Source organism: Symphalangus syndactylus, chromosome 11, assembly GCF_028878055.3.
Source record: "Symphalangus syndactylus isolate Jambi chromosome 11, NHGRI_mSymSyn1-v2.1_pri, whole genome shotgun sequence".
NCBI classification, from domain to species: domain Eukaryota; kingdom Metazoa; phylum Chordata; class Mammalia; order Primates; family Hylobatidae; genus Symphalangus; species Symphalangus syndactylus.
In genome coordinates, this window is record NC_072433.2 from 16,698,104 (window position 1) to 16,715,279 (window position 17,176).

At 48.9% G+C, this 17,176-nt stretch overlaps 1 protein-coding gene across 5 annotated transcripts in view; it reads left to right on the top strand.

Moving 5' to 3' along the window:
• The first annotated feature begins 337 nt into the window (after positions 1 to 337).
• The window catches only part of MACROH2A1 (macroH2A.1 histone), a 64,540-nt gene continuing 47,701 nt past the window's right edge, over positions 338 to 17,176 (top strand). The window contains exons 1-2 of one of the 5 annotated variants that reach the window (XM_055233404.2): positions 338 to 563; positions 10,409 to 10,613. In XM_055233404.2, the coding sequence (XP_055089379.1) occupies positions 10,442 to 10,613 (172 nt within the window). In that variant the 5' untranslated portion in view covers positions 338 to 563; positions 10,409 to 10,441. The remainder of the gene's footprint in view (positions 564 to 10,408; positions 10,614 to 17,176) is intronic. The other 4 variants (XM_055233403.2, XM_055233407.2, XM_055233406.2 and 1 more) reach the window with 4 other exon arrangements.

The following is a 17,176-nucleotide window of genomic DNA, read 5'->3' on the forward strand; positions in this document are numbered from 1 at the left end:
GCCATTGTGCCTTCCCACTAGGTTAGTGGGAAGGTTCCTAAGGATGCCGTGGCGGCGACAGTCCTGTGCTCAGAGCCAGGCACACAGTAGGCGTTCACTCGAGACGCAGAGTCTGGGACGCGCCCTGAAGAAGCTCCTCTCCGGGGGCCTGGCCCTTCCCAAGGACTGGGCTCTGGGCGCCCCCGGGGTCACGGGTCAGACCTCGCGTCCGGGGCGCGGGCTTGTGCCTGGGCGCAAAGCGGCCGGCGTCAGCGGGTAGGGCGCGGGCCCGGGGTCAAGGCCGGGGCGCCGGGCGGCGCGGGCGCGGGCGCGGAGGCCGGACGCTCGGGGCCGCGAAGGGATGTGACGAGCGACGCGCTGTGCATTGTGGGAAGCCGGCCGCGAGGACTGGTTCCAGTTCACTCGGCAGCGGCGCCGGGCGGAGGGGGAGAGCGCGGGTCGCGCGGGCGGGAAGCGAAGAGGCGGGCGGGCCAGCGAGGAGCGCGGAGAGAAAAGGCGCGAGCGGCCAGGAGGGCTCAGGCCGAGACACCTTGCAGCTGCCGCCGCCGCCACCGAGCCGCCGCGTAAGTGCCGCGCGGGCCCCCTTGCCGCACTCCCTGTCCCTGCCGCTCGGGTCCGGCCGCGAGTGCCCGGGAGCGGCCCGGCCTGGCGCGCACCGGTGTGGTGCTTGGCCGGGCTCGGGCCGCCGGGTTCGGTATGGCCCACGCCGGGTCCTCCCGCGTGCACTACGTCCTCCCAGGCCTTGTCGGGCCGCGCAGGATTCCCTTTGGTTTTGTTCAAAAAAGAAACCCGGAAACCAACTTCTCTTCGGAACGCATTCCCCTGCCCGCGCCTGGGCGCTTTTGTGGGAAAAAGGCAGTGCTGGCGCCTACCCTGGCGACCCTTCCTGGGGCGGGCTCACGGGCCAGGCCCGAGGCCGCAGGAGGCCCCGCGGCGCTGGCTGGGCAGCCTGGGCCTGGGAGCCCGGGAGCTGTTGTGAGCGGAGTTGTACTTGGTGAGGCGGCCGCCGGCCCGCGAGTTGCCGGCCCCCGGCACAGTAAGTCGAGCCCCAGCCCCGGGGGGCCGAGGTGTGGGCGTCTGGCTCGCTATCTGCAGGAGGGGAAGGCGGGAGCTACTCGCGGGACTGAAGCCGGGCTGGAGCGGGGGACCGGGTCTGGGAGTGGTCCAAGGATGGGCTGGAGAGGGGACACGGGCACCCCCGCTGCTCCCGATTGTCTCGGTATCAACCTTTTGTTTGCTTTGTGGTGGGAAGGGTTTGCTTTTTTTTAAAAGTAACTCGGGAAGGCTGTAGGCTTCCCCGGGTGGAGAAGGCCAGCAGGAAAGAGCCTCGCTGGGGGTGGGGTGGAGTGGGGAGGTGAGTGCGCAGGATGCTGCTGGCAGTGTCACCTGACAACAGGTGTTGGACATGGCGCTCCCCACCCCCACTTCTGCAGGGTCCACAGATCACTCAAGGAGCTGGTCAGTACATTGCTTGAAAGTTTCTTTTAGACAAGCTGTTAGGGGAAATGTTTCTGAGTTTCAAAGTGAGAGACTTCTGTACAAACAACTGGGACACACCTTGAATTCAACAATTACAATGACTATAAAGGCCTTGTAAGATTTTAATGACCCAGTAAACAGCACATAAGAATAGACAGTTAGAGGGAGCACTCCTGCTAGCTTCCCTCTTTTCTTCCACCTTTGTGGTTTGAGGTTTTACCGTTAAAGTACGGGGTGAGGGGAAGTGTTTTGTTCCAAAGCTCCCTGCTCCAGGGAGTCGGGCATTTTTTAACAGTCTTAGGTTTGAATGGGAGACTTGAGTTGTAAAAGGTGGAATTCACCTACTGCAGGCCACCTTTAGGCTACTAGCCTGTTGTCAGAGGTGTTAACTCTGAAATGGACACCTCATGCCTGCAACTGGAATACCCTTGTACACATTTAACTAGAGTTGGGCAGCAGCATCTCAGTCTTGCACAAGAGACTCTCTGATGAGGATGAGTATGTTTTTAAACTTATGTTTTCTTAAACACAACAACAAAACTCTTGAAAGACTTCAAATTCTTCCCCCTTCTAGTTTTACAAGGAGAGAGAAATCTTTCCAGTCTGTTCTTTGGTTTTGATCTGTTACCATTGTTAGTGCTGATCCCTAGATAAGGCATTAAGAGGGTTGTGTAAATGAAAATTGTTTGAGGCAGGCCTTTAGAAGGAGGCATAATTTAACTCACATTTTATTAAACTTTAAGAGTTGTCTGAAACTTCACATGTGACATTCTAATATACAACCATGCCACTGGTTTAGTTTTTACCAAATGGGCCAGTGTCAGGGAGTGGCACATCTCCATCTGATGTTTCTTCTGGTCCCTGAGAGAGGCGAACTTGAGGAGCGCCTCGCATTCCTTCCCCATTGAGAAGCTCAGAGTGCATGTGTTCTGGGACCTGCTTTCAGAGCTAATGCGGCCCCAAGTCACCTAAAGGAGATTTATTTAAATAAAAGCATAAACTGAAAACCTCAAGCCGAAGAACCCAACAAGACTCTATATGTGCTGTTCATCAGAATTGCAACAGCCTCTGGTTCTTATTTGAGTGTCCCCAAGGATTTGGGACAGGCTTTTCAGAGCCCCATTCCTAGAATGTGGACTGGGAAGGGGCAGGAGTGAGTGGGGCCCAGATCTCTGTGGGTCCTTCCCATATTCTGTAGGTTTAGAGGTCTACTGGGCCCTGCCTCAGCGCTTACAAGTGAGCCTGAGTGACTCAACTCTTCATTCCAAAGAGTTGTATAGCTTGTTTGCTTGGACCAAACCTGTCAGGTCAGTGTCTCAGAGTCTTTCCATAAAGATTTCCTGAGAATCAGCTTCTGTTCAGGCACTGGGGACACAGTCCTGATTAAGAAATGCCTAGCCCCTACCCTGGGGGAGCTGACTTTGGGAGAAGGCAGGCAAGTAGCTGTTGTAAAATCAGTGCAGAAGGCCCCAACTAGCCCCCCAGCAGGGACAGTAACCTAGCCAGGAGTGAGCCCTTATCTGGCATGGAAAGGTCAAGTAGGAGTTGGCTGGGCAAAGGAGGGCAGATGGGGACAAGTGTTTGAGGCCTGGGGAACCCCATGTGTGCATCTTAGAAGAAAAGAACAGAGGTCATGTGGGGAACTGCCAGAGGCTCGGGATGGCTGAGTCCTGGTGCGGAGTCAGGTGAGGCTTCAGGGAGGGACAAACAGGACAAATCACAAAGGATTCTGGTCAGACCCACACTTTATCCTAAGAGCAACTGAAGGGTTCTGAGCAGGAGAGAGACAGGATCAGGTGCTCTTTTTATTCTTATTGGGAACACGTCTACTCAACAAATAATGAGTGGATTCTACATGCTAAGCCTCATCAGAGTCCTGTCCTCTGAAGCCCACACTTTTAACTTTTCTCTAAGTAGCCTTCCATTAGACTGGTTATCTTAGAGTTTGGCACAACCTTGAAAAGAGAGAGGAGTACGTAGGAAAGTTTTTTTGTAAAGCAGGCAGGCAGTAACTTGCTGTTAAAATGTAGCAAGCTGCACAGTTCCTTCAGTGCATCTAGGGAAGCACATCACAGAATGGGTTTGCAGAGGTGAAATTTCAATCCCAGACTAGCTTCCCCAAAACTGTTTGTGGTGAATGACATTTGTGTTTGTGTTTTGTTTCTTCCTGCCACTGAAAACTAACAGGAGTGAGACACATCTGCTGGAACAAAATGCATGGTTTATGATTTATGTACTATCTCAGTTGGTCTGTCTCTTCTGTTTGCAATCCCTTAGTTCACCGAGCGTGGACTGTAGGTTCTGGCTCACTTTTTGATATGGTGTTTTATGAATGGAGAGAGATATTTTTCCTGATTGGCTAGAATACTAGAACAGGTCTCTGATCCAAGCCAATCAGAGTGCAGCTTGTGAACCCCCAGCTCTCTGTGAGCAGTGGTTGTCTAGTATATCCACATGCCTCTGGGGACATGACAGCGGGTGACACCGTTAATCATTTGGTGTGATAGGAGTAAACGGAAGAGGGAAGAGAATGCCATAAACAGGATTAGTGTCCTGTCCTTCAGAATTAAGTGTCTCAGGTTTCCCTTTGTGATTGGAGTTGATGGGAAGGTGACAAATGCACGTGGATATGTGGGCATTTATCCAGCTGCCAGAATGGATGGGGTGGTTCTTCCTCATCAGCAGTTATTTGAGCACTGATAGCTCAGACTCCTCTATCCTCAGGGGCTGGAGATAGGGCTCTTTGACTAGCAACTCCCCAGCAGTTCTAATCAATATTGCACGGGATCAATAGGCATGTATTCATTGCTTAGATAATAAAAGACTTCATGATTGACTATTCCAGTGGTTTCATGAGTACCCTGATTGTTTAAGGGGTTCTGTGCTGTAGCTTTAACAGGAGTCAATCTCTTATAGATGTGAGGAAGGTAAGTATTTTCCTGCATCTATGGTACTGAGCCAGAGGCAGGAGGAGAGGTCACTGGAACCATAGAACTGTCACAGAGTCATAAGGCCTCTGTGTGGCTTATGCCCAGCTATCAGGGCAATTGGAGTGTTCCTTTCCTAAGAATCCCCAAGGTAGCTCTACAAGCTCCCTGAATTTTGAGTGTCTGGGCTCCTATAGGGATTTTGCCAGGTGCATGTACATGAATGCCCAAGAGAAGGTTTCTGATTGGTGTCCCACTAGCCATAGCTCCCAGTCCTGTGGGCTTTGGAAATGCTGCCCTCTCCTTTCTCCCTATCCACTGTCAGTGCCAACTAATCAGCTACCTTGTAGCCAGCATTTGAGTGTCCACCAGGTGCCAGGCAGGGTGGTGGGTGCTTGGAGATACGGTGGTGAGTAGAGCAAATTGGTTCATTTCATGAAGACAGACAGGTAAACAGGCAATGATGATACCATGCACTGAGTGCTAAGAATGGGATAGCTGGTTTCAGAGTTTATATGTAAATGGGATCTAGAGTGACTGGCAATCATGATAGAAGGAAGGCCTGGAAACTGCATTTGCAGAGTACTGTATATAAGAGTAAGAAAAATAATTGAGTATATTAAATAATAGGGGCAGGCTGAGGGAGATTGTGAGGCACTTTTAGCTGGGCCCTGGGTCTGCAGCTAACACATCCATTGAGGGAACTGGGAAGGAGAGATTCATCCTGGTGGATCTCTGGTTGTTGCAAATAGAGAGATGTGTTGGAGGTCAACAGGGCCTGTGCACAAGGTTGGAGTCTGGACATGCAGCTGCCCCAAACTAGACTGTGACTGACAGAAGGCATGGCCATGGCAGGAATGCAGAAGAGGGAGCACGTTGATGGATCATTGCCAGAGAAGGCATTGGGACCAGTAGGCAGGATTACTCCAGACAAAGGGCTAGAGAGATGTCCAGACTGAGTGTGCTGGGTGTGCTGAAGGTGCCAGTGGGAATGAAGGTGGTTTGTAGTGCACGGAGCAGCCTGTTAGGATGCCTGCTGGGAAGGGATAGGAGATTGTGGCAGGGCCTCCATGGCACTTTGGTTCCTTGCCCCTACTGCCCCGCCTGGTAGTACACAGCTTGTTGTTCTCATGTCCACCTTATTCATGGGGTCTACATAGCCAGCCTTCTGATTAGTCCTGTGCTAAAAGAACAGACTACGTTGCTCCAGTCTCATCTCAATTGCTGAGGGGCCTGTGGTCAGACTCTCTTGCTTCTCACTGTAGCCTGACTCATCTCTCCGTCCAGCTCCTCTACAAAAGTTTGTCTTTGGGTAAGCTTTGAGGTTTTATAAACAAGGTTAATGTTTATTGTGATTGATTTATAATTGGAGGAGTTGCAGAAATAAAGACCACAGAGATCCCTTCAAGATCAGTCACAGAACCTTCATTTTCTAGGCCGATAACAGCCAAAAGAGCAGTCAAGCTAATATGCAATGATCAACAGACACAGTTGCCTGAGGACCTATCTTTGTTTTCAAAGCATGCAGAGCCATGAGTGAAGCCTCCTGGTTTACTGAAGGAAGGAAGAACACAACTTTGTCAGTTTGACCAGATAGTATAGCTGTTCTCCCGTGACCAGCTTCACTGCCCTGCAGAGGTGATGAGTGCTTAGGAAGCTGCTTTGTCTATGATGTAGGGCAGTCTGTTTCTCAAACAAGGCTGGATGCAGAACATGGGTCAAACAGGGCCCAACAGGTTTTGGCTGGTAACTCATTCTGGGGTTAGGGTCAGCGTTCAGATTGGTTTGTCATGTGACAGAGACTGGCTGTTTCCTCCTTTCTTCTGAGTAAATAGCCAGAGTATATTTCCTAACCTCTCTTGCAATTAGTTGTGGGCACGTGACTAAGTTCTACTTGATGGATCATGGTCAGAAGTGATGTGCCCCATTTGCAGGCCTGGCCCCTTAAAACCCTCATAGGTTATTATCCATGGTCTTTTTCTTTCCATGGCAACCCTGGGAATCACGCATTGAAGATATGAGAGTCACAAGATGGGAGGCATCTGGATCCATGAATCACTATGTGGAGAAGAAACACCAGCCAATCATGGAAACCCATTTTGGATTTTTCGGGAGTGAGAAATAAGTTGTAGAGACTTATCTGTTACAGCAGCTAGCAATATCTTCAGTGCAAATGTCCAAGATCTGTTCTGCAAGAGGATGGCCTTTTTTCGTCTTATACACATTGTTGTTTTTGTTAACTACTGAGAACTTGCCAAGTGAGTGAGTATCAGGCCCTTACATGGATGCTTTGATTCACTTCTGCCACCAACCCTTTGAGGCCCTTACTAGCATCGTCTCCACTTGAAAGATAAGAATATAGGTTCAGAGGGGTTAAATCACTTGCTTATATAGTGCACAGCCAATAAGTGGCAGAGCCATGGTTATAATCAGGTCAGTCTGGCTTTGGACTTCTAGTTTTTAATCATAATGCTCAATTGCCATTGGCCTCACAGTCACTCTCCCCCTTGTCATGGGTGCCTGACTGGAGCTACCCACACCTGCATAAACCTCTGAAGAGCAGGATGGACCTGGCACATTCATGGGTTTATCTGGAGACTGCACAACTATGAGTTGATTTTCAAAAGGGTGTTTTGAAAACTACCACACATTGCTGGATGTCATAAGCCTTCATGGCTTAGTCAGAATTCTTTCATAGCTGTGGCTGCAGCTTGGGGAACTATAGATAGAAGTGCAGGAAGAACATGGGGAGGGGTAAAGTACAGAATCTCTGCAAGACAACCCCACTGGTGGGGAAACAGACTTGAGGCCGCTTTATTGGACAGGAGCCTGACTCAGAATGAGAAGTGAAGATGTTCTTCTGCCAGCAGGGTGGCACTGGAGGAGCTATGATATTTCAGACCTTTCTTGGGATGAGTTGACTACAGTGCCTCACATCGAATGGCTTGCAGTTCAGTCAAGTTGGAGAGGCATGTGCTGGGATATATATACTATGGGAACATGGAGCAGTGAGCAATTCCAGGCTGTGGTCATGGCCACAAAGCCTCCATGGCAGAGGGAGGCTGTGAGTGTCAGTTCAGCAAGTTGACAAGAGGACAAAGGGCATTCCAGGCAGGAGAACTGCGTGTTCAGAGACATCCTTAACACAGTGTGACAGGCTCAAGAAGTCAGGAGTGGCCTGAGGCATGTGAGCCAGGGCTGGGGTGACAGGAAGCAGTGCCACCAAAAGTAGCTGAAGGATGCTGTTTGTGGCTAGCTCAGAAGCTCAGGCTGACGGGGAATCATCAGAGTAGGCTGAGCTGCTCCTGGTGTGCATGGATGAAGACTAGTGCTGTGAGAATAGGTCAGAAGTAAAGAGGCTGAACCAACGCAGGGAGGGTGATGAGAAGAGGCCTGAGAGGTTCTGCAGGTGGTTCAGCAGAGCTTGGCTAATGCTTGGGTGCTGTGGGGTGGACAGAGAAGTCTGGGCCAGGTTGACTGCTGTTTGGCTAGCTTGGTGCATGACATTGCCACTGATGAGGCTGAGAGACCCAGAGGAGTTCAAGGCACCCATGGGACTTGTAAGTGGGCCCTTGCCATCAGCAGTCAGAACAGAGCTCTGAGGCTCAGCGGCCAGGTGTTGCACTGGCATAGAGACCTGGGAGTCACTGGCATGTTGATGTAAAGACTCAGCTAGAGTCAGAGGAGGGAAAGACAAGGAGCACCACTTTTAAGGAGTCAGTGTGTCTAGGACCCTGCCAGGTTTCTGAGTGCTAACGGCTCCTCTCTAAAGGAGAGCACTGTCCATTTCCCACATAGGCAGCCCCAGACATGCCCAGCTGGTCAGCTGGGAAACAAAGCTGAAGTTTGTGCTCTAGTAGGAAAAGGGCTGAGCTGCTGTTAATCATCACTGACCACAGGACTCCCCTGCTGAAAGAGGGGAGACATTCCAATTTAAAAGCTCTTAGTCCAAAGGCATCAGGTTGTTGGTCTGTGAAACACATTTGTAGTAAAGCAAAAGATTGCTAGGAAACCCAATGACAGCCTTGCCTGAAAACACAGGCACACACACATATACACATTATCATTTCCTGCTCAGAGTGAGCACAGGCACCTTTTTGCAGGGAATGTTTTAAAACGGAGTTCATCGCAGAAAGGAAGGGATCCAACTAATTGTTTCGGAAAAACCCAGACGCTTCTGGGTCTCTCTAGCCCTCAGTGAGCAGTTAAGACTGGGTGCTTCTTGACAGGGCGCTCATGACAGAGGCCTCTTCTAACATCACTCCAGGGCCAGGGCCTCTGCCATCTTACCTCTGTTGGGCCTGTCTACACAGTAGCCCCAGAGTGCCCAGAATTCTGTCTGCTGCCCTCACAGCCATCTCTGTCAGGCAAATGATTTGAGATGCATCTGGGATCAGAGAGGTGTTAAGTGTGGACCATGGCATGTCCTGACAATGTCCCTAGTATAGGCTGAGCATCAGAGTAACAGGGACTCCTATCCCTGTGGCCTCCAGTGGTCACAGCATTGACTGCTGGTGCTGGAAGGCCCCAAACACCATGGAGCCTAACGTCAGTTTATCAGTACATGGGAGACCTGCCCAATTGGTTCAGTGAGCAAACATGTTCATAGGGAAGACTTTAAGGGGCCCCAGAACAGGCCAAGGCCCCTCATATCTCTTCTCCCAGCACCCTGCACTGGCCCTTTGAAGCATACATTACATTTGTCTTTTAAATGACTAGGGGGTTATTTATTGTCTTTTTCCCCACCAGTTCCACAGGGACCACATCTGCCCAACGTAGTACCTGAAGTGAATGCATAAATGAACAGGGTGCTCCAAGTAAACATTCGAGAACTTGGATGGTGCTACAGTAGGAATACAGTTAGGGGCACCCCTCCACTCACCTGCAGTCTGATGGGAGAATGGGGACATGTACATCAGTGCTGTGGTGTGCAGCACATGGGGCCCTGAGGATGAAACAGCCAGATCCCAACATTTGGGAGGGCTGGCAGAAGGCAGGGGCAAGTGTGAGAGATAATGGAGGTCCCAGCCAAAGGGAACAGCCACTGCCTAGGCAGGGCCTAGATTTCTAGGGAATTACATGGCAGGCCAAGAGTCATGGTTCTATCTTGAGAATTGTGGCAGCCACAGAAAGCTTTCAGGCCAGGGCCGGAGCACGTTCAGATGTGTGTGTACCCAGATTGCCCCACCCATGGGGTAGAGGGTGGATTAGAGGAGAGGGGGCTCTGGTAGGGAGACCTTCTCAGGAGACGTTTGTGACCACTTGATTAAAATAGTGATGACCAGGATCCCATCACTGGAGGTGGAGAGAAACAGCCCCACAAGAGGTTTAGAGGAGGGTTTTCCTCTGGACTGGGTGACTGGTTGGGGATTGGGAGCAAGGAAGGAAAAACACCTCTCTCTCTCTTCTCTAAAGATTGGCCCATCCAGTGGACTCGAAGTGCTCAGAGGGCCTCTTACTGCAACCTGACTATACTAACTCCTGTAAGCTGTTCTTGCGTCTCACAGATAAAGAATCTAAGATAGAGACACTGCTTTCATCAGAGAATCTAGGTATCTGCCTTTACATCATCTTTTTAGGGGAATGTGTCATAGCTTTTTTTCTTTTATGAAGCCTTCAGTAAATTTATCAGCCCCAGTCTCAAGTGTATGAAAATGCAATTATTAAACAAGTTTATAGAATGTGGCCAAGAAATCCCATTTCCTTTTTCATCATGTGGCATAATGGCAAGGCACTTAACAGCAGTCATTGTCAGTGTAACATTTAAATGGAAGTGGCCAGTAAAATCGATGTCATGGTATAAATTGTGCAAAACCAAGCCTTTCTTTTCAAGGATCAAACTGCTCCAGCGGAGTGTATCACCTGGACTTGGAGGGCCCCGCAGCTACAGACAGTGGCATCTGCAGGCAGGCCCGGCGCCTTCCAGGGGACTGGACTGTACCTGGAAAGGGGACATGTGCCATCCCCAGCCACCCTGACCGGTGTGCCTCTTGCCTTCACAGTGTGCTCACTGATCCGCCTCCAGGGCCACCGCCATGTCGAGCCGCGGTGGGAAGAAGAAGTCCACCAAGACTTCCCGGTCTGCCAAAGCAGGAGTCATCTTTCCCGTGGGGCGGATGCTGCGGTACATCAAGAAAGGCCACCCCAAGTACAGGATTGGAGTGGGGGCACCCGTGTACATGGCTGCCGTCCTGGAATACCTGACAGGTGAGTGTACCTCAGTCAACCCAGACACCACTGGCTCAAATGCAGAAGTTCTCATAGTTCTCCAAAGACCACTTTTGTTTCTTTTATTTTGAAACAGTTCAAACCTATAGAAAAGTTACAAGAAGAGTACAAGGAACATTTTCACCTAGATTCTCTAGTTATTAACGTCTTGCCTCATCTGCCTTATCTCCCCTCACTGTGTGTGTGCATGCAGGCATACATGTAGATATTTCTGTATTTATTTTTGGCTGTTACATAGTCCATTTTGAAATTTCCTCAGCTGTCCCAATAATGTACTTTATAATTTTGTTTGGTTTTTCTTTCCTGATCCAGGATCCATTTCAGGATCATATATTGCATTTGACTGCCAGTTTGTTAGTCTTATTTAATTTTGAACAGTTTGCCAGCTTTTAAAAAATCTTTCGTGACATTGATACTTTTGAAGAGTCCAGGCTAGTTGTTTGGCAGAATGTCCTCCAATCTGGGTTGGTTTTAGATTAGATTCAGGATGAGCATTTTCTTAGGAGAATGGCATCAGAGATGCTGCATCCTTCTCTGTGCATCACGTCGGGAGGCACCTGACATGGTTTATCCCATCACTGGAGATGTTCTGCTTGCTTATTGAGTTAAGGTGGTATCTGTTGGATTTTTGCACATCCTGTACCACGCTATTTCACCCAGTGGCTTCAGCAACCCTTGATGATTTTACCTGAATTTGTTATTACAGTGGTGGTTATAAAATAGTGGGTTTTTTTTTCATTTCTTGGTGGTTATAAAATAGTGATTAAAAAATTTCTTTTATTTCTGCATTTCTTAGTTGGCATTCTTTTGTAATAAAACCTTTCCCTGTGCCCTTCCTCTTTTTTTTTTTTTGAAGTATCAATGTTGGTTTACAGATTTTTTAAAATTTAGTAACATGCATTTCATTACTCACTTTAATGCTCACATCACCTCAAATTTGGTCTTCAAGCTGGTTCTGATATCCTTTTGCCATGTCTCCATCAATTTCTGTAAATTTCCTTGCCTTCTAACACAATAAGATATTCCAACCTTACCCTGGACTTCCCTTGCCCCAGTCTGGGACTCAGCCTTCTCTCCAAGGGGTCCTTGGTCCTGTTCACAGATACAATCTTATTTGTGGCTTCATAGCAATTGTGCAAGGCCAGCTGGGAAGGGAGGGAGACTAACCCCATTTTTAGTGATGAGAAAGCCATGCCTCAAAGCATAAAGGACTTGTCTGGGGTTGTATACAGCCTGCAAGGGGTTGAGAAGGGACCCGAATCCTGCTGTCCTGTAGTAATGCTTTTGCTGTGTATTGCCTGAGACATGATCAGGTGGGTCTGATCAGGAAAGAGTACTCTGATTCTTGCAGCCACCTCTGCTACAGCCAGAAAGGGGCGACTCAGTAAGACAGGGTACCTCTCCCAAAGTGATACAACCAGGCAGCAGAAGAGCTGGGTTGCTTCCTGCACTCTCTGCTCTCTCAGTAAGGCAAGGCCAAGGGTTTCCCCATAGCAAACACAGTCATCAGGAAGGTAAAGTTTTTGTGTTCTGTTGAAAGCATCTAGGCATGAAAAGTAGTAGTGTTAGATTGAAGTATTTGTACATATTTTGGGACTTTTGACTTTCTGCTTAGCAAAGACTCTTATAGGTGGCAGGCCTGGTAATGTGAACTAAGCGTGATTCTTCTGTGCAGATGAGGAAACAAGCCCAGAACTTAGGTTACACACCCAGGAAAGCTATGTATAGCATTGGCAGTCAGCCAGGGAGACTGGGAGAAGTTGCTAGATAGGAAACAGAAGACATTTTAGTTCTTGCCTAGTTAGTGTACATGCTGTGTGACCAGAGGGAGCCACCTAACTTCCCTGGACCCCAATTTCCTTACAACTCAAATGGAGTCAACTATCCCTACTCCAACTCCAGGCTGTTGTGAAGGCCAAAGGGGCTGTGCACATAATGGGAAAGCTAATGTGCTACACAAACCCAGGCAGCCCCTGGCTCCCGATTGCCATGATGCCCATTCCTGGGGTGTTCACAGACACCATCATTAGGTCAAGTACAACCTCAGTGTCCTTTCTTCCATCTAGCTTTCTCTTCTTTTTTGAAGGGCATGAACGGGGAATACCATTGCTTTGTCATATCTCAGGCAACTACTACCTGTGCTGCACAGAAATCTGTGTTTTCCTGTTCTGGGCATAGCTGGTTCTGAATCTGAGCCCAGTGCTCCTGAGGTGGATGTCAGCATTCCATTCCCGTGGGGGCTAGAGACCTTGACTCAGTGGCTCACACATCCATCATCCCTATCCCCAGCTATTGTGGGTGTGTAGGACAGGTCACAGCGGGGCATGGGACTGGCCAGGACAGCCAATCACTATCACTGGAAAAGTAGCTGAGAGCAGATCGTTACTCTGGCATCAGCCACATCAGCTCTTGTATATTAAAGAATAATATGTATTTTTAAATTTTATGAAGACCTTCCAGCAGGGCTATAGTTGGCTGAATCTGAAGCATTTCCTCTGCCTGCATGTGGCACTGAGTCATTGGCATGACCATGCCTGTCCCCAACATGGAACCAGGCCCAACTGACCTCAGGAGGATGTCCTGAGCAGTTAGTGCTGTGCCCAGTCACTGCTGTGGTTACTTATGTCCTGTTTTGTGATGGGAGAGGAGCCAGACTCTGGGGCCATGTCTAGTGAGAATGCTGCTCTGTTCCACCCCTCAGTGCCACACACCCACACTGACTGTCCTCAGAAGGTGACCAGCCCTTAGCTGATTGGGCGGGGATGTGGGAGCACGTGGATGTTAGACATTCTGGGTATCCACCCACTTAGAACTTTGTTTTTTGGCCCTTGAGTGAGAAGGAAGTGTGTCCAGACCCTCTTTCTGTTCTCCTCTTCACTTTTGTTTCCCTAAAGGCCTTTTCTCATTCGCTCCACATGCTGTCTGCCAGGCAGCATGCTAGGCTCTGTGTGAGAGTGCAGGAGTGATCAGGGCAGAGTGGCCTCTGCTTCATGGAGCTCACACTCTTGTCTGGAAAAGCCAGCCAGCCAACCTAGATAGTTTAGAGACTGAAAGTGTTGCAAGGAGTGAAAGCAGGCCAAACGAGGGCCCAGGCTGCTTGGAGATTTGGAGATGAGCTGGCCAGGGAAGGCTTCTCTGAGGATGAGAAATCAGCTGAGCCCTGGAGAGGTGCCAGCCAGCCCCACAAGAACTGGGAGAGGGGCTCTGCCAACCACTTATCTGTCTTGATGCGCCTGCTGGGTGCCAGGCCAGCCCCTTCCCAGAACATGGGGAAGCTACAGAGAGAGGGAGAAACTGAAGTACCAGCCTTCAAGAAGCTTAGGGTCTGATCAAGGATGTGACCCCGACATTGTGTTCCAACACTAGGCAGACATCTGAGGGAAGTCCCACCCACTCAAGCTCTCCTTGCTGAGAGCTATGATGTCCCTTGCACAGCTACACACCAACCCACCATCCCCACCCCCAAAGGGCTTCCTGTCCAGAAATAGGTATAGGCAAGAGAAAGGCTGTGGTGATGCAGGACCACCCGTGCTGCAAGGGGGGAAACAGGACCACAAGTGGGTGTCAGGAAATGCTTTCTGGAGAATGCTTGTTAACTAGTTACTAGAGTTGCCCTGCTTGTTTAGGTGTCACTGAAGTTCCTAAGAAGGGATTGTTTTCTTCTCTGCATGGCCAAGACTCTTACAGGTGGCATGTAGTCAAGCCCAACACCTGGCATGACAATTGCAGGCATGGTGATGGGATGTGCCACATGGAGGCCCATTTGAAGTAGCTGGGCCAGGCCCTCTGCCTTCCAAAGGCCCCTGTGGGAGAGATGGGAGGGGTCTGGATGCCCAGGTATTGCTAAGAGGACTGCTGAGCTGCAGTGCCAACCTAGGACTAGCATCTCCTTGGTGACCAGCTCTGGGGACCACTTGGGGTCCACTGTGTTCTAGAGCTGGATGGTTTAGAGTCTGGGCATTGGTGCCAGAGCTGCCACTTCTTACTTGTGGCTTAGGCAAGTCACTCACATCTCCATGCTATGGTTTTATACTCTGTGAAATGAGGATCACAGTAACTCTCTCATCGGGTTCTTATGAGGCCGATGTGAGAGCATGCATGTGAAGTTCTTATTCCATGCCTGGACATTGTAAGTGCCCAGATGTTAACTATTAACATTAGGGTTAAAGTATGAGAGAGGAAGGGAGTCTCCAGTAATCTTGTTCCTTTTCCTATCTCTTGTCAATGACCAGAGCCTTCACACTCCTCCAACAGGCACCCAGCATCCTCTGATAGCAGATGCCCCATTTTGAAGCTGCCTGTGGGTACTTGGCCAATCCTTGTGCAGTTTATGGAGCCAGCTCCTGACCTGGGGAAGAAGCAGGGTCCCATGAGTGATCTTTATCCACTTTACAGACTGGATGAGGCCCAGCCGTTGGGCTTGACTATATCCTGAAATAAAACCCCAAGGAAAAGGGATGGTTGTTAGAAATACATCTTGCCATCTGGTTTTGGCTAACAAAGTGTCCTCATCCCAAGTTTCAGCTTGTTTGACTTCCAGTCTCTAACTCAGGTCAGATGTTGCATATCCCTTTGGTGGTAGTCATAGGGCCACAACCCATCCCTGCCTCCATCTCCTAGAGGTGGGTAGAGAGAGCCTGTTCCTGTCAGCAGCACATCCTGTTACACTGATACTCATTTCAGCCAGCATCCATCTCACTTGTCATTTCTGATGTGGGAAGGAATCCTACAAGCTTGGAAGACTGAGGTAGGCAGAGCCTGCAGTTGGTTCTGTCACTTACCTTGAAAATAAGTCCCTTTACCAAATCTCTTTACCACCTTCCTATCTGGGACACTCAAATGTGTCCTGGACTCAGACAGCTAAAAATAGAGCAAGAAGAAGAGGACAGTCAGGCTTGACTCTTTGATGCTCCGAGGCTCTAGGAGCTCCCACATCCTTGCTTGTTTACATGAGGGCACCTCCCTTAGACTAACTGACGCTTCAGGCCAGAACCCAGCTAATGCTTGCTAGTACCTTCTTGGACACTCATGCTGCACTGGGGCTTATGCCACAGCATTTGCTGTGTTCTGCAAAGCCCTTCCCTCACCCTGTTTTCCTAAAATTAAAACACACACACACACACACACACAGACCACACCACATCACACAGGAAAGGGACGATTAAGAATTTTAAGGAGCCAGGGGGTTACAGCTAGAGAAAAAACACTGAAGTTGAAACTCCAGTGGGTACTCACAGTGTGCAGACTATATTTAAGTGCATGTTCCCTTTTCTGGTTATGTGAGTAATTTGTTTGAAAATTAAGAAACTCAAACTCATTCATAATCCCACTACCCAGATTTAGCAGCTGACACTTAATGCCTTTTGTGTATGTGTAAAAGACAGACCTTAGTCTAATTATTTGTTGTTATTAACATACGCTGTTGATGACCTTCATTGACGGCCAGTCACAGAAACATCACAGTGCATACTCTTACAAAGCAAATTGTGAAGTACTTTAGGAGGTGGTCCCCACATAATCTAAGTTGCCAATCTTCCTTCAGTCTCCCTGAGGAATAGATGATTCCATGGTGGATAAACATTCACTGAGCATTTGAAAAAGAATCAGTTCAACACTATGTACCTTTGACATTTCCCTGATGATGTGGTATTATATGGCCAGCAAGTTTACAGACCCAAGTGGGTCAGGCCTCAGAGTTTGAGACCAGAGCCTGGAAGCCACCAGGAGGTGGAATTTCACCAGTACTTCTCTATCTTACCCAAGACGTGAAAGTGCAGCAAAGCTTGATAACATGCTTCTCCCAGGGCATGTGAATCCAGCTGTAGAGCTCAAAAACAGTTTTTATCTGGTTCTTCATGGTCCTCCTAAAGAGTCCATGAAATTGTTCAGGAGAGTGTAAACATGATCTGGGCCTACTTTGTGAAGCAATGGGCTCGTTTTCCCCTGCCCTCCCAAGGCCAGCGGTCAGACTATAATACTTGGATCTGAGAGGGGAAAGACCTCATTGCTTCTTCATGCAAATATTTTCTTCCACTCTATGGCTTGTCTTCTCATTCCCCTAACAATGTCCTTTACAGAGTAGAAATGCTTGATTTTCATAAAGACCAGCTTAGTAATTATTTATGGTATAGACTGTACCCTTGGTGTTGTGTCCAGGAAGTTACTGCCAAACCCGAAGTCATCTAGATTTTCTCCTGTGTTATCTTCTAGGATTTTTATGGGTTTGCATTCTACATTTAGGTCTGTGATCCATTTTGAGTTAATTTTTGTAAAGCTTGTAAAGCCTGTGTCTAGACTTGGCTTTTTCGCATGTGGATGTCTAGTTGTTCCAGCACCATTTGTTGAAAATCTCATTGCTATCTTGAAGATAAGCCATGGTGCCTGGAAATCTTCAAAAGTCAAAGGAATCTCACTGCTATCTCATGATATCACTTTGAAGGGCAAAATGCAACTGTTATTTCTACCATCAGGGTCTGCAGATGGGTAGACAAGTTCCATATAAAGGGTTCTGCTTTTGCTTGGGCCAATGGACAAGCACACAG